The sequence below is a fragment of the Tupaia chinensis genome, unplaced genomic scaffold, assembly GCF_000334495.1.
Source record: "Tupaia chinensis unplaced genomic scaffold, TupChi_1.0 Scaffold148607_1, whole genome shotgun sequence".
Lineage (NCBI taxonomy): Eukaryota > Metazoa > Chordata > Mammalia > Scandentia > Tupaiidae > Tupaia > Tupaia belangeri.
In genome coordinates this window covers 2,627,156-2,653,446 of record NW_006208456.1, presented here as the reverse complement: position 1 = coordinate 2,653,446, position 26,291 = coordinate 2,627,156, and the positions used below count along the sequence as shown (strand labels likewise).

At 50.8% G+C, this 26,291-nt stretch overlaps 3 protein-coding genes across 5 annotated transcripts in view; 2 read left to right on the top strand and 1 right to left on the bottom strand.

The window, feature by feature from the left end:
* The window catches only part of LTBP2 (latent transforming growth factor beta binding protein 2), a 112,536-nt gene extending 99,047 nt beyond the window's left edge, over positions 1-13,489 (top strand). Inside the window, exons 22-39 of the mRNA XM_027769109.1 lie at positions 59-178; positions 1,449-1,571; positions 1,787-1,912; positions 2,308-2,433; positions 3,172-3,294; positions 3,393-3,518; positions 3,945-4,067; positions 4,741-4,872; positions 5,160-5,285; positions 5,830-5,973; positions 6,753-6,944; positions 7,318-7,401; positions 9,475-9,603; positions 9,876-10,013; positions 10,105-10,272; positions 10,535-10,804; positions 11,697-11,846; positions 12,202-13,489. Of these exons, the coding sequence (XP_027624910.1) occupies positions 59-178; positions 1,449-1,571; positions 1,787-1,912; positions 2,308-2,433; positions 3,172-3,294; positions 3,393-3,518; positions 3,945-4,067; positions 4,741-4,872; positions 5,160-5,285; positions 5,830-5,973; positions 6,753-6,944; positions 7,318-7,401; positions 9,475-9,603; positions 9,876-10,013; positions 10,105-10,272; positions 10,535-10,804; positions 11,697-11,846; positions 12,202-12,347 (2,546 nt within the window). The 3' untranslated portion in view covers positions 12,348-13,489. The remainder of the gene's footprint in view (positions 1-58; positions 179-1,448; positions 1,572-1,786; positions 1,913-2,307; positions 2,434-3,171; positions 3,295-3,392; positions 3,519-3,944; positions 4,068-4,740; positions 4,873-5,159; positions 5,286-5,829; positions 5,974-6,752; positions 6,945-7,317; positions 7,402-9,474; positions 9,604-9,875; positions 10,014-10,104; positions 10,273-10,534; positions 10,805-11,696; positions 11,847-12,201) is intronic.
* A 5,595-nt stretch (positions 13,490-19,084) lies between these two features.
* On the bottom strand, positions 19,085-20,676 carry ISCA2 (iron-sulfur cluster assembly 2). 3 transcript variants are annotated; one of them, XM_027769085.1, is made up of 4 exons: positions 20,561-20,676; positions 20,289-20,391; positions 20,050-20,179; positions 19,085-19,636 (listed from the first exon to the last, which is right to left on the bottom strand). In XM_027769085.1, exons 1-4 carry the CDS (start codon positions 20,629-20,631, stop codon positions 19,545-19,547), a joined length of 396 nt encoding a protein of 131 aa, XP_027624886.1. In that variant the 5' UTR covers positions 20,632-20,676; the 3' UTR covers positions 19,085-19,544. The 3 variants fall into 3 exon arrangements, with proteins under 3 accessions (XP_027624886.1, XP_006170609.1, XP_027624887.1); XM_006170547.3 differs by having other exon boundaries at positions 20,064-20,179; positions 20,561-20,675; XM_027769086.1 differs by lacking the exon at positions 20,050-20,179 and having other exon boundaries at positions 19,494-19,636.
* Positions 20,677-21,000: 324 nt separating this feature from the next.
* NPC2 (NPC intracellular cholesterol transporter 2) overlaps positions 21,001-26,291 on the top strand; it is a 13,133-nt gene continuing 7,842 nt past the window's right edge. The window contains exon 1 of the mRNA XM_006170548.3: positions 21,001-21,175. Coding sequence (XP_006170610.1) covers positions 21,094-21,175 — 82 coding nt within the window. The 5' untranslated portion in view covers positions 21,001-21,093. The remainder of the gene's footprint in view (positions 21,176-26,291) is intronic.

Below are 26,291 nucleotides of genomic sequence, written 5' to 3'. Positions count from 1 at the left end.
TGTCACAGATGTGCTCTGGTTCCCAGGCATGACCAAGGAAGGGGCTGTTGTTCTACAGATATCGACGAATGCCGTCACCCTGGCACCTGCCCTGATGGGAGATGCGTCAACTCTGCCGGCTCCTACACTTGCCTGGCCTGTGAGGAGGGCTACCGGGGCCAAAGCGGTAGCTGTGTAGGTGAGAGAGGCTTGCCAAGGCAATGAGAGGGTTCCTCAGCCCTGGGACCTCTGGTGAAAGAGGTGGGCAGAGGGAGGTGGCTTGGAGACAATTACCCTCCATGATCCTCCACAATCCTAGATGACACCAGACATAAGGTGGATGTGCTTCAGTTACTGGTGCTCTGTCCTCTGAATCAGCTAGGGAAGGGGCCTCTTCTACTCCTTGGTTCTTTCCTTTCTGCAGCCATAGCCCAAGATTCTAGAAGGTTTTATGTCTGGATCCTGTAGGGTGGAGAGAGGAGTTTAAGAGTCTCAGGATGGGAACCAGCAGTTAGTATAATGGCTATGTCGCTGGACTCCCACATAGTCGACCGCGGTTCGAGTCCTGGACCTGGCGGCTTAATCTCACACTGGGTGCGTGTGCGTGAGGAGAATGGAGGAGAAGGGATTGCAGCATGGCCATCCCCCCTGGGGGGTGATTTCTCACTTTCTGTCTCTCTGTCTTTGTCTTTCTGGCGAGTGCACGGGCCCTATAGCAAAAAAACCTCTCCAAAAAAATAAAATTAAAAAAAGAGTCTCAGGATGAAGCCAACTCAGGGGAGACAGCCCACAGTCAGGCCTTTCTGCAGTCTCCAGGGTGCATGGGTCTCCTGCGCTTCTGCCTACACAGCACTGCCTCCCTGGAGGGCCCTGCTCCTCTCCCTCTGGAGTGTTCTCTCCCTCCACCCCCGCAGGATTAAGGGCTGGGGTTCAGAGTGCCAGGAGGGATTGAGCTTTGAATAGATGCTTTGAGGCTCTAGAGAGGGCAGATGTTTCTCAGGCCCTCGGGACTTGTCACTCAGCCATCCAGCACAGGCTGGCCTCTCTCCACACTGCCCGCCCACCTGTGAAGCTGACTGTGAGCTGGGAATGTGGGTTGTTTGGGTGGCAGGTAGGCCAGAGAGGCTCAGATTCACAGTGAAGTGAATCAGGGATCTTGGACACTCTATTCCAGGTGTCCTCAAATGGGCCAGACCAGCCCCAGGGCCGGGGACCTGGCCCCCTGTCCTGGGACACATGCAGGGGGCTCTGTGTTATTAGGTCGGATTGAAGCAAAGTCGGAGGAGGGCACCCTGCCCTGCAGAGGTGGAATGAAGACGTGTGCTCTCATGGCCTTACAGCCCCCAGGGAGGCCTAGGGTCCCCTGAAGGCTGATTCCCTGGTCTCATAATTGAGCTGCTCTATGCTTGCGAGGCGGGCTGCGTGAAGGCGAGGGGGGCAGCCCACCATCTCAGACTTCCCACCAACAGATGTGAATGAGTGTCTGACCCCTGGGGTCTGTGCCCATGGACAGTGCACCAACCTGGAAGGCTCTTTTAGGTGCTCCTGCGAGCAGGGCTATGAAACCACTGCAGACCAGAAGGGCTGCCAAGGTACAAAGATGCCGAAGTGACCCGTGGCTCCTTCCCCTCTGCCCATGCCCCTGCCCCACGGCACCATCCACCCTGGTCCTGCATACCTAACCTTGCTGACCCAGCTCATCCCGGCCAAGACCTGCCTGTCCCTCAGCCCTGGCCACCTGCCAGTCTTTGGCTGTCCTGGCATGTCTGTCCTACAGAGTCCCACACGATTCCATGGCCTGTTTCAGATGTGAACGAGTGTGCCAGCCGGGCCTCGTGCCCCGCGGGCCTCTGCCTCAACACCGAGGGCTCCTTCACCTGCTCGACTTGCGAGAGCGGGTACTGGGTGAATGAAGATGGCACCGCCTGTGAAGGTAACCCCGGACCGGCAGTGGCAGAGGGGTCAGAGAGCATTGCTCTGACTTTCCTACCTCCTAAAGGACATTCCATTTGTCCCCCAGCTTTGGGCTGATGTGAAGGGGTCCAATGCAGGCTAGAGGGCCCTGCAGGAGGGTTTCCATTGTCACAATCCCTGAGTTCAGAGGTGAGAAGAAGAAAAGGGAGTCACAGAGACAAGCGGGAAGCTGTGGGTAGAGCTACCCCTGGGTTGCCTTGGAGAAGACCAGGGCCTTCCATCCCTTAGGAGCACATTCCCCAGGAGTGTCCTACAAGCTCAGAGAGGGGGCAAGAGGGTGGGTGAGGTTTCTGCCCCACTGGGTGGAATGAGTCCCCCCAGGTCCCTGGGCTACCAGCTGGCTGTCTGCCCCAGACTTAGATGAGTGCGCCTTCCCGGGAGTCTGCCCCTCCGGCGTCTGCACCAACACAGTTGGCTCCTTCTCCTGCAAGGACTGTGATGTGGGCTACCAGCCAGGCCCCCTGGGCCACATCTGTGAAGGTAAGGGACCTGGAGGGAGAGAGAGTAGGTGGGGTTCTGTATCTGTCCCTCTTTGAAAAGGAAATGGGCAGGACCCTCTGTCTACCTCTGATGGTGGGCTGGCCAGGGACACCTATGCTCGCCCCCAGAACAGAAGTCAGAAGAGTGACTATAGGTGTGAGTCTAGTGGGCCAACGAGTCCCTGGTTTGCAAGGTCCCGAGTATCAGTATCACTGAGGAGCTTGTTCAGTGTGTTCCTGGCCTGACCCTGGGCCCGCTAACCCAGACCAGGCGAGGGCCTTGGCATCTGTTTCTAAAAGCTGTCTGAGTATCCCTCATGAGGGTGGGTACTAGGCATTGGGAAAACATTGGCCTGTACTAGACAGTCCATAGGCCAACCTGAAGAGCCTAGTTTCTATAAGCTTCTCGGGTTCTCCAGTTTCCTTGGTTTATTTCTCACTTGCTTTTCTGTTGCATCTCAGTAAAATCTCAGCCCTCTCACCCATGGTCAGGGCAGCGGGGTTTGACTACCCTAGGCCACGGTCGCTTGGCAGGGTGTGGACAGAGGGAAGCCCTTCCCAGTGCAGGGGGACCAGTGGAGCTGGGGCAGAAGTGAAGGAGTTGCACTGCTCTGTGAGGGGGTGATGCCCCGATGGCTCCAGTCTCTGCAGGCAGGTGGCAGGTCCTCTGGAGACTCCCTCCGGGTCCTGTCCTTGGAGGTACTGCCATCGGTTGCCTTCCCCCTGTGTGCCCCGGTAGATGTGGATGAGTGCACAGACCTGCAGAGCAGCTGTCTGGGAGGCGAGTGCAAGAACACAGAAGGCTCCTACCAGTGCCTCTGTCCCCAGGGCTTCCAGCTAGTCAATGGCACCGTGTGTGAGGGTGAGTGGCCGGGGATCCCCACTGGGGCCTGAGGGCAGTGAGTATGTGGGGAGGTGGGACATCCCCAGGAGACAGCCACACCCCACTTGTCCCTGCAGATGTGGACGAGTGTGTGGGGGAGGAGTACTGCGCACCTCGTGGCGAGTGCCTCAACAGCCACGGCTCCTTCTTCTGCCTCTGTGCACCCGGCTATGCCAGCGCAGACAGGGGCACCAGCTGCCAGGGTGAGAAGCCAGTGTGGCCGTGTCTCCTAGCCAGCAGCAAGGGCGCTAGGAGCTATGTCTAGGGTAGAGTCCACCGGGATATCAGAACTGAAGTAAGGCCTGGGAGGCCCCCCCAGGGATGGGAAGATGGGAGGCAGGGAGAGATGAGAGGGAGCCAGTTCAGGGAGGGGCTTGGAGCCCTTCACCAGGGCCTCTGTATGATGTCTCTGGCAGGTGTTCACCCCATCCAACTCTTTGGTGTCATCCTTCTCCACTTGGCCTAATGCCAGGGGCATTCCTCCCAGCCTGGCCTCTGCTTTATGTCTCTGGACTCTCCCTCCAGTCTCCCAGGCCCTCCTATGGCCTGCTCAGGGCCCTGAGGAAGCGGCACAGAGCCCTGACCAGGAAGGGGCCCATGGCTGGGTCTGACAGCTGTCTCTATCCTAGATGTGGACGAATGTGCAGCCACAGACCAGTGTCCAGGAGGGCATTGTGTCAACACTGACGGCTCCTTTGACTGTCTGTGTGAGCCTGGCTTCCGGCCCTCTGCAGACAGCGGCGAGTGTGTGGGTAAGTGTTCTAGGGGAAGGGGGTCTTGCACAGGGCTCTGTCCTCCTGCCCACCCACCCCCACCAGCTCTCAGTTCCCGTGAAGCAGAGCACTTCGCACAGATTCATCATCCATGGGTAATGCGCTATTGGACCTCCGCTGGCTCAGGGACTATTCAGGATGACAAAATGAAGACAATCATAATCTTTGTGTTGGCAGACCACACAGTCTAGTTTTAAAGGCCAGGATGATTCAACAGACATTTATTAAACACCTGCTACTTTCAATGTCTATTGCTAAGACAAATAGACAGTTATAGATTATCTTGAAATCCAGCAAGGGAGACAGATATGAAGCCAAGCCTGTAATAGACTACGACGAAGGTTTCATTTAAAGAGAAGTATAAAGAGCTTTTCTGGGGGTTACAGGAGGGGGTGCGAGGGCAGGTGGAGAAGAGTCACAGCAGGTTGGAGTGCGGAGCTTCCTAAATAGCACACAGTTCTCTTCCCAGATGCTCAGCCCTACTGGGTCAGGGGCAATTATCTGTGCTTGTGGCTGGGGTTGAGGTGAGCACAGTAATTTGGAACAGATCAGGGACCCCAGAGGTGGTGGGACAGGACCCTATGATGCCAGCAAGGTGGGACCAGAGCAGTGACCTGGCCATCTCTGTCCCCTCTCATGGCTCTGGGGGCAGATATTGACGAGTGTGAGGACTTCGGAGACCCAGTGTGTGGGGCCTGGAGGTGTGAGAACAGCCCTGGCTCCTACCGCTGTGTCCTGGGCTGCCAGCCTGGCTTCCACGTGGCTCCGACGGGAGACTGCATTGGTGAGCAGGGGCGAGGAGGCCGGGTGGGAGGGCTGAGGACAGCTCTCTCTCAGCATTGAGCTAGAAATTATTGAGGTAGAAATGTCTCCCAAGGACATTACTTTTGCAGCTGTTTGAAGTTTGTGTATTTTCCGTACAACAAAGCTTGCACAGAAGTTGAAGAGGAATGTTAGAGTTACCTAGTTCTGTGCTTAGAGGTTGCTTTTCGCAGATTGTGGTGTAAATAGACCAAGTAAGTATTCCCAGCAAGCAGAGCATGTGCACACCCTCTACTCTGGTCCCCACAGACATAGACGAGTGTGCGAATGACACCGTGTGTGGGAGCCATGGCTTCTGTGACAACACTGAGGGCTCCTTCCGCTGCCTCTGTGACCAGGGCTTTGAGACCTCACCCTCGGGCTGGGACTGTGTTGGTGAGAAGCTGCGGGCTACCAGGGTCTGGGCAAGGGGAGGGTAGCCCCGGGGCTCTGATCTCAGATTACGACTGTCCTGACAGAGGTGGAGGGCCCTCACCTTGGAAGGTTCGTGATCTCATGGCTCCATAAGGTCCACAGAGTGGGCACAGGAGGCTCTAAGGAAGAGGGAGATTCAACTCCACCTTCTGGCTGGCACCAGGCTCTGCCAGCAGGGTGCAAGCACATTAAGGCAGATGCCCCCCTTCTCTAGAGACCTCGGGGATCGAGGGACACCATATTCGGAGAACGGGTGCAGGGGGTAACGCTTCCTCTGTCCACTTTGACCTTTTCTGCCACTCTTCTCTGTCCTATGGACATGCCCTCTGTCCATCTGTCTCTCCTTCCTGCTAATTCAGACCCACTCTTGCTTCTTCCCCCCACCTAGTCTGTTTCTTTCGGAAGGATGAGAGGAGGGACTGCCCAGTTGAGCAGGGGGCAGGGGCAGGGGCAGGGGGCCTGGGCAGCCTCTCCTCTGCCCACAAGCCTGTCCTCTGCCTGGCAGACGTGAACGAGTGTGAGCTCATGCTGGCCGTATGTGGGACTGCGCTCTGCGAGAACGTGGAGGGCTCCTTCCTGTGCCTCTGCACCAGTGACCAGGAGGAGTACGATGCGCAGGAGGGGCACTGCCGCCCGCGGGTGGCTGCAGGTGAGGCCCAGGAGACCCCCTCCTGTCATCACTTGTGACTAGACCTAAGGCTCACAGAGGGCGCCACTCCTCTAGGCCCTGAGAGAGAGACTGGGCCAGAGACGGGGCATAGGGAGGTGTGGGTTAGGAAGGGAGCCTGAAGGGGTGTGCGGCAGTCTGCTCCAGGCCAGGCAGTGTCCAGGGGCTGCAGGGCTGTGACAGCCCTAGAAGAGGCTTGGGGAACTCTGATGCTGTCTCAACAGAGGGATCTCATGTTGGGCCTTAGAGGGACCCTGAATCCACCCGCCACAGGGATTCTTCAGGATAAGATAGGTCTTAAAAGCTGAGCTAAGCTGGTCTCCCCATTCGCAGCTCTCACCCCACCCCAGAGCTGCTGGCTGCAGCCTCTCACCCCAGGCTGGACTGGGATTGAGCAGCCTTTGCTAACTTGGAGAAAAGAAAATGGAACTGGGGTATCCCACCATAGGGAAGGAAGGTGGGGTGAACACTGGGAAGGGCAGGGCCTCGGCACCAGAGGGACCAGGATCAAATCCCTGCTTCTCTCCTAAGAGCTGCATGGCTGTGGCACGGCACGGAGCTTCTCCAGGCCTCCACGTCTTTGCCTGTACAGGGAGACGGTGGTAACAACAGCCACCTCGAGGGTTGCTGAGGGCGTGGGGGAGGTAAGGCAGGGAGTGGCACTGTGTACACTCTGAAGTGTCACATGTTATGTTTAAGAAGGGCTGGGCGCTTTGGAGGGTCACAGACGGACAATGATTGGGGAAGCCTATCACATACAGGTCAGAGTGTCCCTGAGGCGCCGACGAGGGACCAGGCCCTAGGCCCCATCCGCATGGACTGCTACTCTGGGCAGAAGGGCCATACTCCCTGCTCCAGCCTCCTGGGCGGGAACACCACTCAGGCTGAGTGCTGCTGTACCCAGGGGGTCCGCTGGGGAGATGCCTGCGACCTCTGCCCATCTGAGGACTCAGGTAAGGCCCTGAGGGCCCCACATCCTCTTAGGGTTGGATCTGCAGGGTGACAGTATAAGAAGGGAAAGGAGGGACCAGCAGTTAGCATAATTGCTATGTCGCTGGACTCCCATGTAGTCGACTGTGGTCTGAGTCCCGAACCTGGTGGCTTAAACCCACACTGGGCACGTGTGCGTGCATGCCCAAGATCCCGAGAGGAGAATGGAAAAGAAGGGATTGTGGCATGGCCATCCCCCCGGGGAGTGATTTCTCACTTTCTATCTCTCTCTTTCTGGCGAGTGCATGTGCCCTATAGCAAAAACCTTTAAAAAAAAAAGGGGAAGGAGGAAGGGGTAAGAGCCTCTCCTCTGAATTCAGCCATCTCCCCACACAGCTGAATTCAGCGAGCTCTGCCCCAGCGGGAGAGGCTACGTCCCAGTGGAAGGAACCTGGACGTTCGGGCAGACCATGTACACAGGTAACCTCCCTCTGAGCCCTCCTCCCCATGCATTCTAGTGGGCCCTGGCCGGTCCTGCAGGAGGTCCCGGGGAAGTTCTATACCCAGCCCGGGCCTCCCAGGTCACTTCCACCTTTTCTGTCCCAGGACTGACTCCCTCAGAGTTTCAGCCGAGTTTCTGCCCCCAGCTCCTCCTGCAGAGTCCACGGAATCCTCACCTCAGTCTCCCTGCCCCCCCGAGGCTACGCCCTCCAGGAACAAGCTATGATGCCTTGACTGAGCCTCCCCCAGTCACACATGGGCGCCACAGGGATTCTTCAGGATAAGATAGGTCTTAAAAGCTGAGCTAAGCTGGTCTCCCCATTCGCAGCTCTCACCCCACCCCAGAGCTGCTGGCTGCAGCCTCTCACCCCAGGCTGGACTGGGATTGAGCAGCCTTTGCTAACTTGGAGAAAAGAAAATGGAACTGGGGTATCCCACCATAGGGAAGGAAGGTGGGGTGAACACTGGGAAGGGCAGGGCCTCGGCACCAGAGGGACCAGGATCAAATCCCTGCTTCTCTCCTAAGAGCTGCATGGCTGTGGCACGGCACGGAGCTTCTCCAGGCCTCCACGTCTTTGCCTGTACAGGGAGACGGTGGTAACAACAGCCACCTCGAGGGTTGCTGAGGGCGTGGGGGAGGTAAGGCAGGGAGTGGCACTGTGTACACTCTGAAGTGTCACATGTTATGTTTAAGAAGGGCTGGGCGCTTTGGAGGGTCACAGACGGACAATGATTGGGGAAGCCTATCACATACAGGTCAGAGTGTCCCTGAGGCGCCGACGAGGGACCAGGCCCTAGGCCCCATCCGCATGGACTGCTACTCTGGGCAGAAGGGCCATACTCCCTGCTCCAGCCTCCTGGGCGGGAACACCACTCAGGCTGAGTGCTGCTGTACCCAGGGGGTCCGCTGGGGAGATGCCTGCGACCTCTGCCCATCTGAGGACTCAGGTAAGGCCCTGAGGGCCCCACATCCTCTTAGGGTTGGATCTGCAGGGTGACAGTATAAGAAGGGAAAGGAGGGACCAGCAGTTAGCATAATTGCTATGTCGCTGGACTCCCATGTAGTCGACTGTGGTCTGAGTCCCGAACCTGGTGGCTTAAACCCACACTGGGCACGTGTGCGTGCATGCCCAAGATCCCGAGAGGAGAATGGAAAAGAAGGGATTGTGGCATGGCCATCCCCCCGGGGAGTGATTTCTCACTTTCTATCTCTCTCTTTCTGGCGAGTGCATGTGCCCTATAGCAAAAACCTTTAAAAAAAAAAGGGGAAGGAGGAAGGGGTAAGAGCCTCTCCTCTGAATTCAGCCATCTCCCCACACAGCTGAATTCAGCGAGCTCTGCCCCAGCGGGAGAGGCTACGTCCCAGTGGAAGGAACCTGGACGTTCGGGCAGACCATGTACACAGGTAACCTCCCTCTGAGCCCTCCTCCCCATGCATTCTAGTGGGCCCTGGCCGGTCCTGCAGGAGGTCCCGGGGAAGTTCTATACCCAGCCCGGGCCTCCCAGGTCACTTCCACCTTTTCTGTCCCAGGACTGACTCCCTCAGAGTTTCAGCCGGGGTTCTGACCCCAGCTCCTCCTGCAGAGTCCACGGAATCCTCACCTCAGTCTCCCTGCTCCCCCGAGGCTACGCCCTCCAGGAACAAGCTATGATGCCTTGACTGAGCCTCCCCCAGTCACACATGGGCAGAGGGACAGGGTAGACAGCTGCGGGTATTCATGCTGGGGTGCACGGAGTCCCAGTGCTGTAGTCCTCAAGCTAGTCCCAGGGAGGAAATAACAGAGTGAATTAGCTTTCCACAACTGCGTGCTCCATGCCAGCCACTGGCAACCCCTTTTAATCCTAACAACTGCAAGAGGTTCAAGAGCACCATCTGCACTTTTTAGGTAGGAAACTGAGGCAAGGAGAGCTTAAGCAGCTTGCTTTGGTCACCTGACAGTAGGTGGAAGGGCTGGGATTCAAAGACAGACGGCCTGGCTCGGAGTCTCACATGGTAAGAGTTGCCTCATTTCGCTTCTCACCTTCCCTCACCTCAGCTCTGGCCTCCCACAGATGCCGACGAGTGTGCTATGTTTGGGCCTGGTCTCTGCCCCAATGGCCGGTGCCTCAACACGGTGCCTGGCTACATCTGCCTGTGCAACCCTGGCTACCACTACGACGCTGCCCACAGGAAGTGTGAGGGTGAGGACACACACGTCCCCTCCCCACCCCAGCCCCTGCCAGCCAGTCCCATTCTCGCTGGGAGTCTCCCTTCCTGGGGAGGACAGCAGGCAGGTCTGAGGTGAGGGGAGCTCTGGGCTGTGGGGGACTCTCCTTGGGAGGGGTCTCCCAGGCTGGGCTGGGCTGGGGAGAGGAAACGGGGTATTGCCTCTTCCTGATTAGAGGAAACCCCCTTCCGTGAGGGTGGCCAGTGGGCACTGCGTTGGCACTGCCCCGCTCTCCTGCCACCACAGATCACGATGAGTGCCACGACATGGCCTGTGAGGACGGCGAGTGCGTGAACACGGAAGGCTCCTTCCACTGCTTCTGCAGCCCCCCCCTCACCCTGGACCTCAGCAGGCAGCGCTGCATGAACAGCACCAGCAGCCTGGGTGAGTGGGCCTGGGGTGAGTGGGCCTGGGGCAGTGGAACAAGGGACCCTGGGCTGGGGCTCACATGCCGGTCGGTGGTCTGTGCCACCAGAGGACTTCCCTGACCATGACATCCACGTGGACATCTGCTGGAAAACAGTCACCAACGATGTGTGCGGCCAACCCCTACGTGGGCGCCGCACCACCTACACCGAATGCTGCTGCCAGGATGGCGAGGCCTGGAGCCAGCAGTGTGCTCTGTGCCCCCCAAGGAGCTCTGGTGAGCGGGAGACCCCTGCAGGAGCTGGCCCAGGGAGGCAATGCATCCACCTTGGAAGGGGGTATCTGAAAGGGAGGAGAGCAGAGGAGTGGCCCTGTCTCCCATCCCTGCTGTTGGGGACACAGTGGGGGGTGGGGGTGTTGTCAGGAACTCCCAGGGGCAGCAATCCCTACATGCTCTCTCTCCTTGGGGAACCAAAATAGCCCCCAGGCTTTCCCTCACAGGGATTGGAGCCCAGCTGCCCTTCCCTCCTTCCTGACAGAGGTCTATGCTCAGCTGTGCAACGTGGCCCGGATAGAGGCAGAGCGGGAGGCTGGGATCCACTTCCGGCCAGGCTACGAGTATGGCCCCGGCGTTGACGACCTGCACTACAGCCTGTACGGCCCAGATGGGGCCCCATTCTACAACTACCTGGGCCCTGAGGACACCGTGCCTGAGCACCCCTTCCCCAACATGGCCAGCCACCCAGGGGACCTTGAGTCTCCCCTGCAGCCCTCAGAACTTGAACCCCACTACGTGGCCAGCCATCCAGGTCTGTGTTGCAACAAAAATGGGGAAGTGGACAATGAGGCTGTGTCTTGTCCACTTCCTCCACCTGCCAATCATTTTGCCAGCGAGGTGAGGACGGGGAAGGGAAAAGACATCCAAGCCAGATGTCACAGGTCGTTCAAGAGACAACTCCGTATGCCCAGGTCAAATTCTAACAATTCCTGTGGCAAACTAGCACAGAGACACAAAGAGGTACAGGACACTGTCCTAACCTCAAAGCTCTGAGTGGGAGATGAGAGTGACATTCTGGTCTGTTCTTCTCCCTCCAAACCACTTACAGAACGCCAAATAGCCTGCTCTAAGGCAGGAACTGGCATTCTGACTTCTGACCTGAAATATGAATTAATGACTTTAAAGGCCCACTGTGGTGACTCAGGCTTAGCACATATGTGACAGGCCCAGCCACCTATCAGACTGACGGAGACCATGCTGCCATGCGGGAAGGGGTCTTTTGGGGAGGGGGTGTTTAGAGATTTAGGCAGGATTTGAAAGACGTTTTGCTTTGTGTTGAACAGGGCCCTCTACTCCCAATCCCCTCCCCCAAAAAAGATGTAAAGATTTTAACACCCACCACTGCAAAACCCAAAAACTACATGAAGCACCCAGCCGGCCGGGCACCTGGGCTGTGAAAGCAGTGAACCTTGACCTGCTGGAGCCCTCATCTTAAGTACAGTCCAGCCCCCACCTAAAATGACACGTCCTGTTCTAAGAACCACCAAGTGTCTGGCATCTTTCCAGGGGCATGTTATGACCCACTCCCACCAGACCAGGGGTGGGGGGATCCCCCTTAGTGCGGGAGGGGGTGGGCCCCAGCACTGATGAGACTGAAGTCCAGGCCCAAGGCCTCAGCTTCCTCCCTGCCTGCCTCCTACCAGAGTCCCAGGCTGGCTTTGAAGGGCTTCAGGCAGAGGAGTGCGGCATCCTGAACGGCTGCGAGAATGGCCGCTGTGTGCGTGTGCGCGAGGGCTACACCTGCGACTGCTTTGAGGGCTTCCAGCTGGATGCAGCCCACATGGCCTGTGTGGGTGAGTCAGGACCCTGACAGAGAAGTGAGACTCGTCACTGCCCAGGCAGACCGGAACCTGGGATGGCTGGCAAGTCCACTGCTGCCTCCTAGTGGGAGGGGGTGAGATGGCCCTGGCCAATGTAAGGCCCAGCTTAGAAAGCCCTGCTATGGAGGGCTCCAGACAACAGAGGCAGGGATAAGATAGCATGGCCCAACATAAACTCACGGCCTCATGCTCTGTGTCCCCGAAATGCTGGTTTTGGAAGTGACTTCAGCCTTTCACTGTCACACACAGGATTCCCCTGCAGGGCAAGGGCAGCAGGCCAAAGGCACCTAGGCTCCCTACAACTCTGTCCTCCCTCCCTTCCTCTTAGATGTCAATGAATGTGAGGACTTGAACGGGCCTGCTGCACTCTGTGCCCACGGTCACTGCGAGAACACAGAAGGCTCCTACCGCTGCCACTGCTCCCCAGGTTACGTGGCCGAGGCAGGCCCCCCGCACTGTGCTGCCAAGGAGTAACCGTGAGGGGTCAGTGTAGGCAACTACCTGGAAACAGCCTCCAACCATGAGCGGGGCTTTGAGGATGCTCTCCTAGCTGGGGAGACACCAGGACATCAGGCCAGAGGCCCTGCAGCCCAGGTCCCAGCCAGCCTTGCCTGCTTTCATCTCTCCCAGCTTAGGCTCTGGCTGTGAGCTTCCGTCACTGCTCTGTGCTGCTGTGCCCTTACTTGGCTCAACCACCAAACGCTTCCACCAACTGCTGTGGCCAGTGACCACAGGCCCAGCCCACCTGTCCTGGCCTAGCTATGGGATGCTCACCAAAGGTTGGCCCCGCCTACCCCCTTGAGCTGTGCCAATGTGCACGGTCCTCTGGCTTCACAGTGCAGACACCTTCCCAGCTGTGATCCATGTGTCACCTGATGACTCCACAACTCGGGCAGAGGCTACATCTGCCCTGGAAGGCCCCTTATCTGTGGAGCATGAAGGAGTTTGGGACCGACTCGAACCACACTCAGCCGATCTGGGCTGGGCCCTAACTTGCCGCATGTCACACTGGCATCCTGTAGTCAGTTCTGTGGCTCCAGGGAAGGACAGAAGATTCTCTCGTCTCAGAGGCAAGATAGATATTAGCTTGTTGAGTGCAAGGGACACAAATGAAGAGGGACAAGAGCCTGAGAAAGCGGCAAGACAGCAGTACAAAAACCTCGTGGAGTTCATGAGAAAGGGGGAGCTGAGGCTTCATACATCTGAAGAAAGTATTTTGTAGCTCTGGGTACTTACAAGCATTTGAAACCCGAGTGAGAGCTCCTGTGCACCAGCAGCAAGGGCGGCCACAAGACAGAGTACCCATCTCTAAGGCCCGTCATGAAACGCATACTGCTTCTCACAGAAAATGCCTACTGCTTCTTACAGATCTCTGCGGGGCTTCTTTGAAGAAAATCAGTTTGATGTGTGGAAAATAGAAGTCTGCTATGTAATGTAATCTTGTTCAGAGAAAGCCAGATTTCCAATGTTCTTTTCCCTCTCAACTCAGAGCCCCTGTCCTCTTCCCCTTGAGAAAACAGACAGTTGGCATCCCTCTGAATTTATAAGTACAGACACTCCAACCTTGGCTAGCTGGAAGTTCAGAACCATGGTGGAATAAAGAAATGTACACCTGGGTTCCTCTGTTCTCGTTTTTATTTCACGTTAGACCCGATTTCTGCCCCATGTCAGTGAGTCTAGACGTTGGGGAAGAGGCTGTGCCTACTCCCTGGCCAATAGCCCAGGACTGGGTTCCAGTGGGGAAGGCTCTTCACAAGGCAAGCTCTGACTTGGCCCCTGATGAATGGCAGTGGACTGTAAATGCACATGGCTCCGTGTGCCTAGCCACATGGGGATGAAGGTTACTTTCTTAGTTTAATGTGCCCTGTCCTGCCTGCTGCTCTGATTTGTCCGTCTTCATGGAATATCTTACTGAATGCTTGCTCTGTGCCCGGCACTGTGTTGAGTGCTGTACAGAAATTTCATTTACTCATCCAGCAATCCTACTTGTCATTTTTATCACCAATTTACAGGTGAGGAAATAGACAAACAGAAAGTTTAATTTGTTTTAGGTCACTACTAGTTGAGATGTTGGCAGATAAAAATTAATGACTCTCAACCATAAAAAATATTCTTTCATTCATGATTAAAATAAATGCAACTTAAAACCAAACTGAGATACTTTTTTTAAAAAGTTGTCAGGTTGGCAAAGATCAAAAAGTTTGCTAAGGTTCCTAGCTGGCAAGTTTCTAGGAAAACAGGCGCTCTCGTGGGAGTGTAAATTGGTACTACCTCTGCAGGGAGCATCATGGCAATATCTCTTTAAATGATAAAAGCACTCACTTTGATCCGTAATTCCACTTCTAGGAATTTGACCTTCAGACTGTAAATGCCTTGAAAAAATATCCAAAACATGGCATGGTAGTTAAGGAGGCTGGATCCCACATGGCCAATTACACAGTGAGTCCAGGACCCAGCAGCTTAAGAAACATGCCAGGTGTATGTGTGTATATGCCCACAGTCCCAAAAGGAGGGGAAATGGAGAAGGGACTGCAGCATGACCATTCCCCATGGAGGGTATCTCATTCTCCTGCCCTTTAACATGAGCACGTGCCCTCTATCCATTTTTTAAATTTATTCAAAAGAGATAGCAGATAGAGGAAACGGGGGAGTTATATATTATTGCATGTAACATACACTGCTGTTTGTCCAAACAGAGGTGGAAAGAGAAGTAGATATCTGTAATCTCTTCCTTGCCATTGCACCTCTTCTCCCTGTTCGGGGGAGTCATCCCATTCCCCAAGTATACCCTGCTGGCTGGCCCTATGGCTTTTTACGTGCCATCCCGACCCCACCACCACCTCTGCCGTCCTGCCCATCCTTCCAGAGATATACTTGCATGCATATGCACACTGCCTTTTATTAAAAACACAAATAGCACACTATGCATGCTGTTCTTGCACTTTGCCTTTTCACTTTGTACTTTGCACATAAAGAATTGCCTCATTCTGTTTTACAGTTATATACTATTCCATTAAATGGACAAATCATAATTTATTTTATTAGCCCCTCAATGGTAGACATTTTCATTGTTCCCTATCTCTTGCTTTTATAAATAATGCTGTAATGAATATTCTTGTGCATGTGTTATTTAATATACCATGGGATAAATTCTTAGAAACAATGGAGGCTTGTGGGGAGGGTGACAGGGTGGACATAGGATTTGGGAGACTTTTCATTGTATCCCCTTTTGTATCTTTGAATTCTGTACATATGTATTAACTACTCAAAAAAAATAAAATATTTTTAAATACAGCTGCTGCTAGCTCCCTCTCTTCATATAGCTATTATAAAAGCTAGGTGATAATTATTTCTTGAAGCAAACCTCCATTGAGCAGCCCTGTGGCATTTTTATAGAGGAAAAAAAAGGCAAATAGAGGTTTTGAGAGAGCATCCAGTGACGCTCTGTGGTGATGCAGCAGTAACACAGTGCTCCAAGATGCTGAAGCCACTCCGGAAGGCTTGGGATCCCCTCCCGATGGCTCCCCGTACACATGGAGCATGTGCACACGTGCCCAGGATGCTGAGTGAAGCTTGGGTGGATCATGGCATAAAGACTCTGTCTCTCTGTCTCCCTGTCTCTTTCATTCTCTCCGTAATGAAAGAAATACTTTTAAAATTTCCAAATAAAAGCAATACGGCCAGCAGGTGGCATGGGGGTTAAGGTGCTGGATCCCACGTGGCATACTCTGGGGTTTGAGTCCCCGCTTGAAAAACATGCTGGGTATATAAGTGTGCCCAAAGTCCTAAGAGCTGAATGGAGGAGAAGAGATTACAGCACAGCCTCTCTGGCAAGAGCCCACATGCTATGCCAAAAATCTAAATAAATAAATAAATAAATAAATATACATATAATAAATAAATATACAAAGCCAATTCTACAACAAATAAGGCTTTGACAAGTGTCTCTTTGAAAATAAGGGGAAGGCAAAAGATCTCCCAATTAATACAGGAAGAGTACAGTTTTCCTGAAAGAATTTGTATTGTGAACAAAATTTGTGAAAATGTCTGTCAGCTTCTATGGCCTTCCAGGAAGAGGGCATCTGCTCAGAAAGGACCCGCAGAAGACTGTAAACGCATTCTACCATGCTTACTACTAGCAAGCTACTCCACGTCCTGTTAGTGCTCTCATTCCCTCACAGCCTGTGTTCTTAAATCACCCCCTCCAAAGGAGACTTCTTGTTACCACTTCATTTCCCTAGGACTTTCTCAGTGTGAAGTGTAGATCCTTTTCTAAAAACAAAATTCCAATTCTCCCCCTAACTGTAGGTACTCACATGTGGTTTCTGCATTCTAAAGAACTCTGCTTCTGCCTACTTGATCACTTGTAAATTTATTTAGCAAGTAAATCTATTCTGCTTAACAGAAGTTTTAAAACCATCAAGTTGATAAATAACACACAAAAATATTCTGGAAGAATAGGTTCTAACACTCAAAATGTAGTAAGTCTCTCTTTATACAGGATATAAGCTTAGGTAGTCCAAACTGAACATTTTAACAGGCCCTGGTCTCGGCAGTGACTTTCGATTCCTTATTAACATGTGCACACAGACAACCATGTGGTTGTTGCTTTCTGCTCTTTCGTGAGCAGCTAAGAAATCTGCTCAAATTTCTGAAAGTCCCCTTCTTTCCTCTATCCACACGATAGATTTGTTTTCTCTACATTCTAGGTTTTCCCACATTGGAAAAGTAAATATCTAAGTTGCTGTCTTTCTAATTCTAAAGTCTACTTTTTTTAAATGGTAAATTCTCTTACTAAATGCCTTTATTCCAGTCCAGAAATGCAAGCTTTTTTTTTTTTTAGAGAGGTTTTCGTTATAGGGTGCGTGTGCTCGCCAGACAGGGACAGACAGAGAGACAGAAAGCGAGAAATCACCCCCCAGAGGGGATAGTCACGCCGCAATCCCTTCTCCTCCATTCTCCTCTCGGGATCTTGGGCACGCACGCACACGCACCCGGCATGAGTTTTAAGCCACTGGGTCCAGGACGCGAACCGCAGTCGACTATGTGGGAGTCCAGCGACATAGCCATTACGCTAACTGCTGGTTCCCCAGAAATGCAAGCTTTTAACAAACTTTTGGGGTTCCAAACTCAAAAGATGGGATAACTTGGGGCCAGCAGGTGGTATAGCGGGTAAGGCACTGGTCAATTATGGTTCAAGTCCCAGACCCAGCAGCTTGAAAGTCACGCAGGCACGTCTGTGTGTGTGCTCAGAATCCCAGGAGTAGAGAAGGGATTATGGCATGACTTTCCTGTCTGGGCGGTGATTTCTCACATTCTGCCTCTGTCTCTCTGGCAAACACATATGCCCTCAAGCAAAAAAATTCTACAAAAAAAAAGATGGACTAACTTGGTCCAGCCTCATGGCCTAGTTATTATGGAAGCTGGATCCCAGATGGTCAACTGTGATTCAAATCCCAGCTCCAGTGGCTTGAAAAACATGCTGGATACATGTGTATGCATGCCCTAAATCCTGACAAGATGGAGAAATGGACAGAAAGAGACTGCAGCATGACCACATTCCATTGGGGGTTGCTTTTTCACTCTCACTCTCTTCTGTCTCCCTGGCAAGTACATGTGACCTCTAGCAAAAAAAAAAAAAAAAAAAAGAGTAACTCTTCCAGAATCAACTTGGTTGTAGTTTCCTCAACATTATCTGTATTAGTAAATCATTTATTGTAGTGGTGGTGGTGGGAAAAAGATCTTTTTCTCTTTTTAGTTGTTTATCTATAGGGTTCTGGGCCTCCCAGCATTGCGATGTAATTATTTCGAGTTCTATAGCTTATTTAAGTGTCACACCTAAACAAGGACTTTCAAATTCACTGGAATTTGAGCTTTAAAAAACTTTTCTTGGAGCTGGCAGATGGCATGGTGATTAAGGGCACTGGACTTCTACATGGCCGACCGTGGTTCACATCCTAGACCTGGAGGTTTGCTTTCTCATTTTCCTTCTCTCTCTCGCTCTCTGTGTATATCTATCTGGAAATATTATAAAATAATAATAATAAATAAAGCTAAATAAAAATAATTCTTTAAAATAAAAAACTTTTCTTTTGATAACCCAAGGTAGGGTTGTTAGCTTTAGCAAATAAAAATATGATTAATTAAATTTGAATTTCAGAGAAACGACAAATGATTTTTAAAAATATTTTTTAGTATTTGCTGTTTACCTAAATTTAAATTTAAATGACTCATGCATTTCATCTGGTAACCCAATCTGAAAAACAAAATAATAATTTCTAAATATCTATTATTTATACCAGCAAAGGAACAACTTCCTGCTACACATATGACCAAAGGCACTTCACACCATAAGATAGGTGAAGCAATATATCTTAAAAAGATCCAGTCACTAAATGGCCACAGAATCTTGAAATACCTGTATGAATATGGAATACAAATTCTATTTCTCAAATACTTCTGATAACAATAGGGGTTTGGTCCAAGTTTTCTGAGTAGCCACGCTCTTAGTTTTATGAATCCTAACAGATCCATGAGTATGACAATAAAATGTATCTGCCTACCACATATGTTGTGGAAAATAGGCTAACACAGAAAATAAGGGCAGAGGCCAGCAGGTAGCATAGTCGTTAAGGACACTGTACTCCCACATGGATGACAGTAGTTTGAGTCCCGGACCTGGCAGCTTGCCCTCTCACTGTCCCTCTCTGGACAAATTAAAAATGAATAAAGTTAAAGAAAATAATTCTTTTTTTTTTATTTATTTTTTTATTTTTTTATTTTTTTGGAGAGGTTTTCGCTATAGGGCGCGTGCGCTCGCCAGACAGAGAGAGACAGAGAGACAGAAAGCGAGAAATCACCCCCCAGAGGGGATGGTCACGCCGCAATCCCTTCTCCTACATTCTCCTCTCAGGATCTTGGGCTCGCATGCACACGCGCCTGGCGTGAGTTTTAAGCCACTAGGTCCGGGACGCGAACCACGGTTGACTACGTGGGAGTCCAGCGACATAGCCATTATGCTAACTGCTGGTTCCCTAAATAAAATAATTCTAAAAAATAAAATAAGGGGAAGTCAAGTGGCACATTCAGAAAGGGTGAAATGAAAAGAGGAATATTTCTTTTGCCTTTCTCATCCTCTCTGATCTAGTAACTAGTATTCCAGATACCCAATCTATGGCCCTGCTCCAAAACACAAATAAATAAGGACTTTCTTTAAAATGAAGCTTTTTATACACAGCTATACACATATGTACAAGCAGTTCTGAAGGCCAGAGAAGTAACTCCAAGTTTTGGAGCCTTGGATGCTCTATAAATTATACTGGGTTTTAGTCAGTCATTAAATCTGAGGTAACAGCATTTGGAGGCCTGGCTTTAACAATAGGGAGGGGAGAAGGAGGCCAGGTCAGCGTGGATCCAAGAGTAAAAACTTCACATTCTGAAAATAATAGTGGCAAAACACAGCACTCCTGGATTGAGGGAAATAAAACTGAGAGAGGGAACGTGAATAGAAGGAAATCTCAAGTCTACCAACCCCAGGTTCCTCAAACTGGTACAGTGGGTGGCAATCTCAGGGTCATCTGTCATCACCTCAAAGTTTGACAGAGAAGGATGAGCCACAGGAGCAGCCTTGCTGTGCTTGAGGGTTGTTCAACACTTGAAACGAGCTTCGGATCAGTTCTTGGCTGAAGTCCACCTGGGCCCCTTTGACGAAGGCCAAGCTATCAGAATCAACCACCACTCGTGCCCCACCCTGTTCAAATACCCTGAAAAGACAGGAGGAAGGCATTAATGAAGATCGTAAACACCGAAAACATGAACCCTGTGAGCCCAGAGGTATGCATCCTCTGCTCTCTGAAGCAGAGGGGGTTTTCCTTAACTCTTAACAGCACCGATCTCCTCTGAGGCAAAAAGTCAACAGAATGAATACTGGGAAATGCTTGGAGACTTACATCTGGACTCTGGTCCAGAAGGATTCTCTACCCATTATCTGATTGACCTACAGGCCAGTTTCCCTCCTGTAACATAGATATTTTGCACCCTTAGCTATTTAATGCACCCTCACTGTGTAATAAGGATGGTGTCAACCACCCTTAGCAAACGCTTTAAATTTGGAAATAAAAGTGCACCTTAAACTGGTAATACTTCTGTCCCTCCCGAACATCCTCTGAACACCCACCCCTTCCTGCTTGCCTGTCGTCGGGGTTGATAACTGTATCCAGTGAAAATTTGTACTGGAATCCGGAACATCCACCTCCCTCCACCTGCAGCCTGAGGAATTCTGACCCTTCGGTGATTTCCAGAAGCCTCTGAAATGCAAGAAGGGGGATCAAAAATGCTGGGGAAAAGGAAGAAGGGTGGGCGACGAGAAAAGTCCCAACGCTCCAGGCTCTTGCCGCCCGGCGTCCAGTCTCCTACCTGCACGCAGCTGTCCGTTAGGCGGATCTGCCCTTCGCCAGTCTCCGGACTCGAGGACGACGCTTCCCGACGCACCTGAAGGCCCGTGGAGGCCGCGAGGAGCCTGTGCGCAAGAAAGAAGGAATGAGCCCAAGAGCAGAAGGGTCACCTGGCAGCCCCCACCTGGACTGCCCCAAGACAAACCTTCACCTCCCCCGCGGACCTTGGCTTCCCATTTGCCCTGGGAGCGCACAACTTAACACCTTTGCCGAGCGCCTTTCTAGTCTTTGTACCTGCCCCTTGGCCAGGAGGTGACCGCTCTCAGCGCTGCGGCCGTCAGGGACCACCCTCGGGCGGTCGCCATCTTTCTCCACAAGCCCCGCCCCTTGCGTCTCCCTTGTCCCTTCCCCGCTCCTGGTAGAAGGAACGCGGAGGGCGGGACCGCGGAGACTCCGCCCCCAGACGTACCTATTGGGTAGTGTGAGAAGAGAAGGAACTTGATTGGCTAAAAATGCTTCCAATTGCGGAAGCGGCGACGTCCCAATAAAGCCGGGGCGGAGCGTTGAGGGGAGGAGCGGAGCGGGGCGGGCACCGCTTGCTGCCGGTCCGGCCAGTGAGTGGACAAGATGGGCGGAGTTAGCGGGCGTCTGGGCCGGCCCAAGCCGCGTCTGGCTCTGCCCGGGGCGGGGCGCCGGCATGCCTCAGCCCGGGGAGCTGGTCACTGGTCGCCTGACTGGGCTCCTCCCCGGACCCACCCAGAGAGGTTTATCTTGTGACCGCGGCGGCAGTGCCTTGCTTCCTCGAACTTGGAACTTCGTTGTCCGCTATGCGTCTCCTGGGTGCCGCGTTCCTGCTCCTGGCACTCAGTGCGGCCACCCAGGCCCAGCCGGTTCAGTTCAAGGACTGCGGTGAGCCCCGGGCCTGCCCTAGGTTCCCGCGCCCTTAGCGGAAGCCCCCGCCGAAATCTCACGCTGAGACCCTGAGCCGGGTTGGGCGGATTAGAGTTAGGGGCGGCCAAGGCCCAACCTCGGATCCCGAGCGCGTGGGCTGGATTGGGGAAGAAAGGGCGGTCCTCGATAAAATTCGTCCGCACACAACTTTGTCTTTACTTGGAACGTGTATTTTGGGGCCCCTGGGAGTTTTCTAGTTTGTAGGACAGACGACAAAAGGTCCGCGCCCAGCGCCGGGGTTGAGGGCAGGAGGCGCAGAACATCTTTTTCTTTATGCCTTGTAAGAAACTTTGGGTAACCCCCAGCACATCGGTGGACACTCATCCTCTGCTTTTCTTTTTAATATCCTTTTCGCTGACAAGGCAAAAAAGCCAGTTCTTTTTCACGATTTATTCTCTTATAAAATAGGTCTCCTTTTGAGTTCTGGAATTTTGTGATTCTTAATCACTTTTTCCCCTGTGAAACTCACAGTGTTTCTTACAGCTTGTGACACACAACTCCCTCTTGCGCTGCAGTCGGAATCTTTATTGGAACATACAATTTGAAGGACTCAGCAGGTGGTGTGGTGGTTAAGGAAGCTCAATCCCACATGCCTGACTGTGGTTCACGTCCTGGCCCCAGGGGCTTAAGAAGCATTCTGGCATGTCTGTGTGTACCCAAAATCCCAAAATGAGGGAGAGGTTAAGGGATTGTGCTATGACCATCCCCCCATGTGAGGGGTTCTTCTTCCCTTTCCCTCTCTCTGTCTCTTGCACACAACCTCTAAGAAATTTAAAGAAGAGAAAGGGAAATAAATCTGGAAATCGTCCTACTTATTTGAAAAAAGTACCTGTACTCTTTTTTTTTTTTTTTTGAGAGATTTTTCGCTATAAGGGTGCGTGCACTTGCCAGACAGACAAAGAGAGACATAGAGACAGAAAGCGAGAAATCACCCCCCAGGGGGGATGGTCACGCCACAATCCCTTCTCCTCCATTTTCCTCTCTGGATCATTGGGCAGGCACGCACATTTGCCCGGCATGAGTATTAAGCCACCGGGTCCGGGATGCGAACCGCGGTCCACTACTTGGGAGTCCAGCCACATAGCCATTACGCTAACTGCTGGTTCCCAAGTACCTGTACTCTTATGGAAAGAACTTCTTAAAGGAATAGAGGGTTTCAGTTACAGATTTTCAATTTGAATTGGAAAATACAATGTTACAACTTTAGTGACCACATCAAAAGATTTTGCGTTCCACTCCACCCACTTTCTCTGGAGTAGAATTTCAAGTGAAAAATGAAACCAACCAACTTTAGTTTTGCAATGTTTGCAGAGGGGTTTGTTCCGTTGACATTGAGAGTCCAAGAACTTGTCACAAAATGGATGAAAGAGCTGTAAGTACTACCGATTACTTAGTTCCTACTAAAGAACCCAGCCTTGAAAGAAGCAGGTAGAAGCTGGACACTGAAAGCTTTAGCAGGGCCAGCTGGTAGTGTGCAAATTAAGGTGGCTGGACCTCATATGGCCAACTTTGTGATTCGAGTCCTGGACCTTGAAAAACACACCAGGTGAGCAAGCATGCATGTCCATGCCCAAAATCTTGAGAGGAGAATGGAGAGGAGATTGCAGTATGGCCATCCCTCTGTGGGGGTGATTTCTGACTTTCCTTTTCAGTCTCTGGCAAGCACTCGCACCCTATAGCAAAATTTTTAAAAAAGAAAGCCTTAATGTAAGCACTAATTTTTGATAGATTGTTGATTAAAGTTCAGGATATTTTTTCCTATCTGTATAAGATCAGATAGAGTGGAAGAGAGTTTCTCTGTTTTAGATGCTTGAAGTGTGTACAGTTTGAGAACTTAACTAAGATGAAGAAGCAAGCTGGAGAATAAAGGACTATAAGGTATTTACAGACCTAGCTGGAGTGGTGGTGGTCAGTGTGATGACACAATAATTTAAAGAGACTCTTCTACCCAAGAGCAGGCACAGGCTGAGAAACCAAAGTGCATCTCCTTGGCCTTCTCAGTTCATATCATGCTTTTACAGTAGTTAGTTAATCTGGTGACTGCCCAGCAAATAATGTACCCTCAACCTGCAATTTGTCTTCTGTCTTCATATGTTCTACTTCTGAGACAAAAAGAGTCCATTCTATTGCACTAGAAACATTTTTTAAAGATTATTCATTTAATTTTATTCATTCATTCATTCATTTATTTTAATTTGGCCAGAGACAGACAGAGGGAAAGTGAGAAAGGAAGCCACCAGATCCAGGACTTGAACCAGGGTAGCCATGTGGGAGTGTCCAGCGCCTTAACCACCAGGCCACCTGCTGGTCCCTAGAAACATATTTTTTTTAATTTTGCCTTAGAGCACATGTACTCATGAGAGAGAGAACAAAAAAAGGAAAGCCAGAAAGCATCCCCACCCCCTCTCAGGCATGGTCACGCTACAATCTCTTTTCTTCCATCTTTCCCTTCTTTTGGAATTCTGGGCACACATGCACACACAAACTCCTAGCCTGCTTTTCAAATTGCAGAGTCCAGGACTTAAACCATATGGTCAGCCAAATTTATTTAGAGATTTTTGCTATAGGGCATGTGCACTCCCTGAGAGGGACAGAAAGAAAGCGAGAAAAAGCCCCCGGGGGGATGGCCACACCACAATCCCTTCTCCATTCTCCTCTCGGGATCTGGATATGATGATAACAGTAAACACATAGCACTACTGTGTTCCATCTATAGCACTAATCTGAGAGCTGTGAGTGCTACCCCACCTACCCTTTAAGGCAGATACTGTTACTGTTCCAGAGGGGTTAAGTATCTTGCCTGGAGGTTACACAATAAGTAGTGGAGTTAGACTTCAAACCCAGGTCTCAAGCCCCACAGTCTGCCTCTCAGCCCTAATGACAAAATGGTAGAACTTACCCTATCACAAATACTGTTACTAGGCAGGTTTCTTGCATTTTCTCTCATTCAGCTATCCCATTTCAAGGGTTTGAAGGAGAAAATGTGCTTTTTTAACGACCTATACAGGGTGAGCACCCCAATCCAAAAATGCTCCAAAATCCAAAACTTTTTGAGCACTGACATGAGGCCACAAGTGGAAAATTCCAGGCCTGACCTCATGTGACAGGTCAGAGTCAAAAAACTGCAATACAAAAATATTGTATAAAATTACTTGTAGGCCATGTATGTAAGGTTTACGTGAAACAAATGATTTCATGCTTAAACTCATGCCCCATCTCCAAGATGTTTCACTGTGTATAAACAAATATTCCAAAATTCAAACACTTCTAGTCCCAAATTTCACATAAGGGATATCTGAAATAATCAACCTAATTTAACATTTTTTTGTCCGGTATTTACTATGAACAAATAACACTTTGTCCTTGGTTAGACTGACATAAGAATATGTGTGTGTGTGTGTGTATACACACATACACATACATACATACACAGTGTGTGTATATATATACACACATACATATATATATATATACACACACACACATACACATACATACATACAGAGAGAGAGATTTTTTTCCTTGTCTCAGAGATGTTTATTTTAGAAAACAGGCTTGCAAAATGGTTTGGTTCTTTTTGTTGTTTTGTTTTTGCCATAAGGCAAGTACATTTGCAGGAGATAGAGAAAGGGAGAAATCGTGGAGTCAGCCGTGAATTCAGCCATGTGGGCTCCAGCACCTTAATCAGCATGCCACCTGCTGACCCTGCAGCCTACATTTGTATGTTAACAGATGTGTGCTTAAAATTGTTCTCATTGGAAGTGAAAGTTTGGAGACCACTGATTTGGAGAACTATCAGAGCATGACTGAAAGTTGGTGAGGGAGAGATGAAGACAGTTTAAGACCAGCCAGTCTCAAGATCCCAAGTGGAATCAGTAATGCTCCAACTTGACCCTTCACTTATGCCCCATGTGTGCTGCTTTAAAATCTCACGTCAGGGTGGACAGAGAGGCATGGGTTTGACTTTGCCCTCCCAGGATATAAGAGCAGGGCAGCGCTATGTATTTTTCATCATCCGCTTGATTCCCCTTCACCTATCAAATAGAAAGGTTTTAGCTCCTTTAGAGAGGGTGTTCAGATATTTATTGAGAATGTCTAGTGTTATTCCTCGGTGCTTTATTCTCTTTAGTTAGATGACTCCTGAGCTAAACCTAGTTTGTGAGTCATAAATCAGTTTGAACCTGCTTAGAAATAACCAGTCACATTGACAAGTCAGATTAATCCTATTTCTGACTTCTTAGTATATATGTTTTTGTAAACATCTGCAATATTTGCTAGCATAGTATCCCGAGCAACTCTATAGGCCTAGGCCAAGTAAGTACTTCAGAGAAAAAGAATCCTATACTCAGGTGGCAGTGTTCTTTATGCAACTGGTACTTCTGCCACCTCGGCTGTGTGAATCACCCCTAGTTAGAGTTAAGTTTAATTAGGGCCCTTAACTTTTATTGGAGCCAGAAAGACCTTGACCTCTGTCCTCCTTTCCATCCCTTTGATTTGGGAAAATCAAGATCCTAATGACTTAGTCAAGATTTGGGGTGCTGCCTATGTTTTATTTTTCAGCCAGAATGTTTCATGACTCATAAGTGGGCCTCTTGGCTTTCTTCCCTCAAATAACATGACTAACTGAAAAAAGCTCAGAAGTACAGTGCAATTCCTACTTCAGAAATAGATGGTAGTTCCTCTCTTAAGGGTCATTCCTGGTGCAGAGGAGGTAGGTACTTCCTCTGTTGAGAGTCAGTCCTGTTAAAGGTGCAGATGATAGTTCCTCTTAAATGCCACAGTTATTAGTTTGGAAGTGAGCATGCCTCCCAAATCAGTCTAATTTAAATAGCTGAGAATGGATATTCTGCATTGTCTTTGTTTTATCTATACCTTAATAGTACTGCTTATTCCTCTAGGAAGCCAGGTTGGGGCAAAAGAATGAAGATATTCTAAGAATATAAAATACTGGCCAAAAGATTTACTGGGAGTTTGGGAAAAGGGTATAAAGTCTGGACAGAAGATACTGTGTCACTGAAAAGCACAAAGGAAAAGGGGGTTGAACCTCTAAGGTGGAATAGTAGTCGGGGGAAAA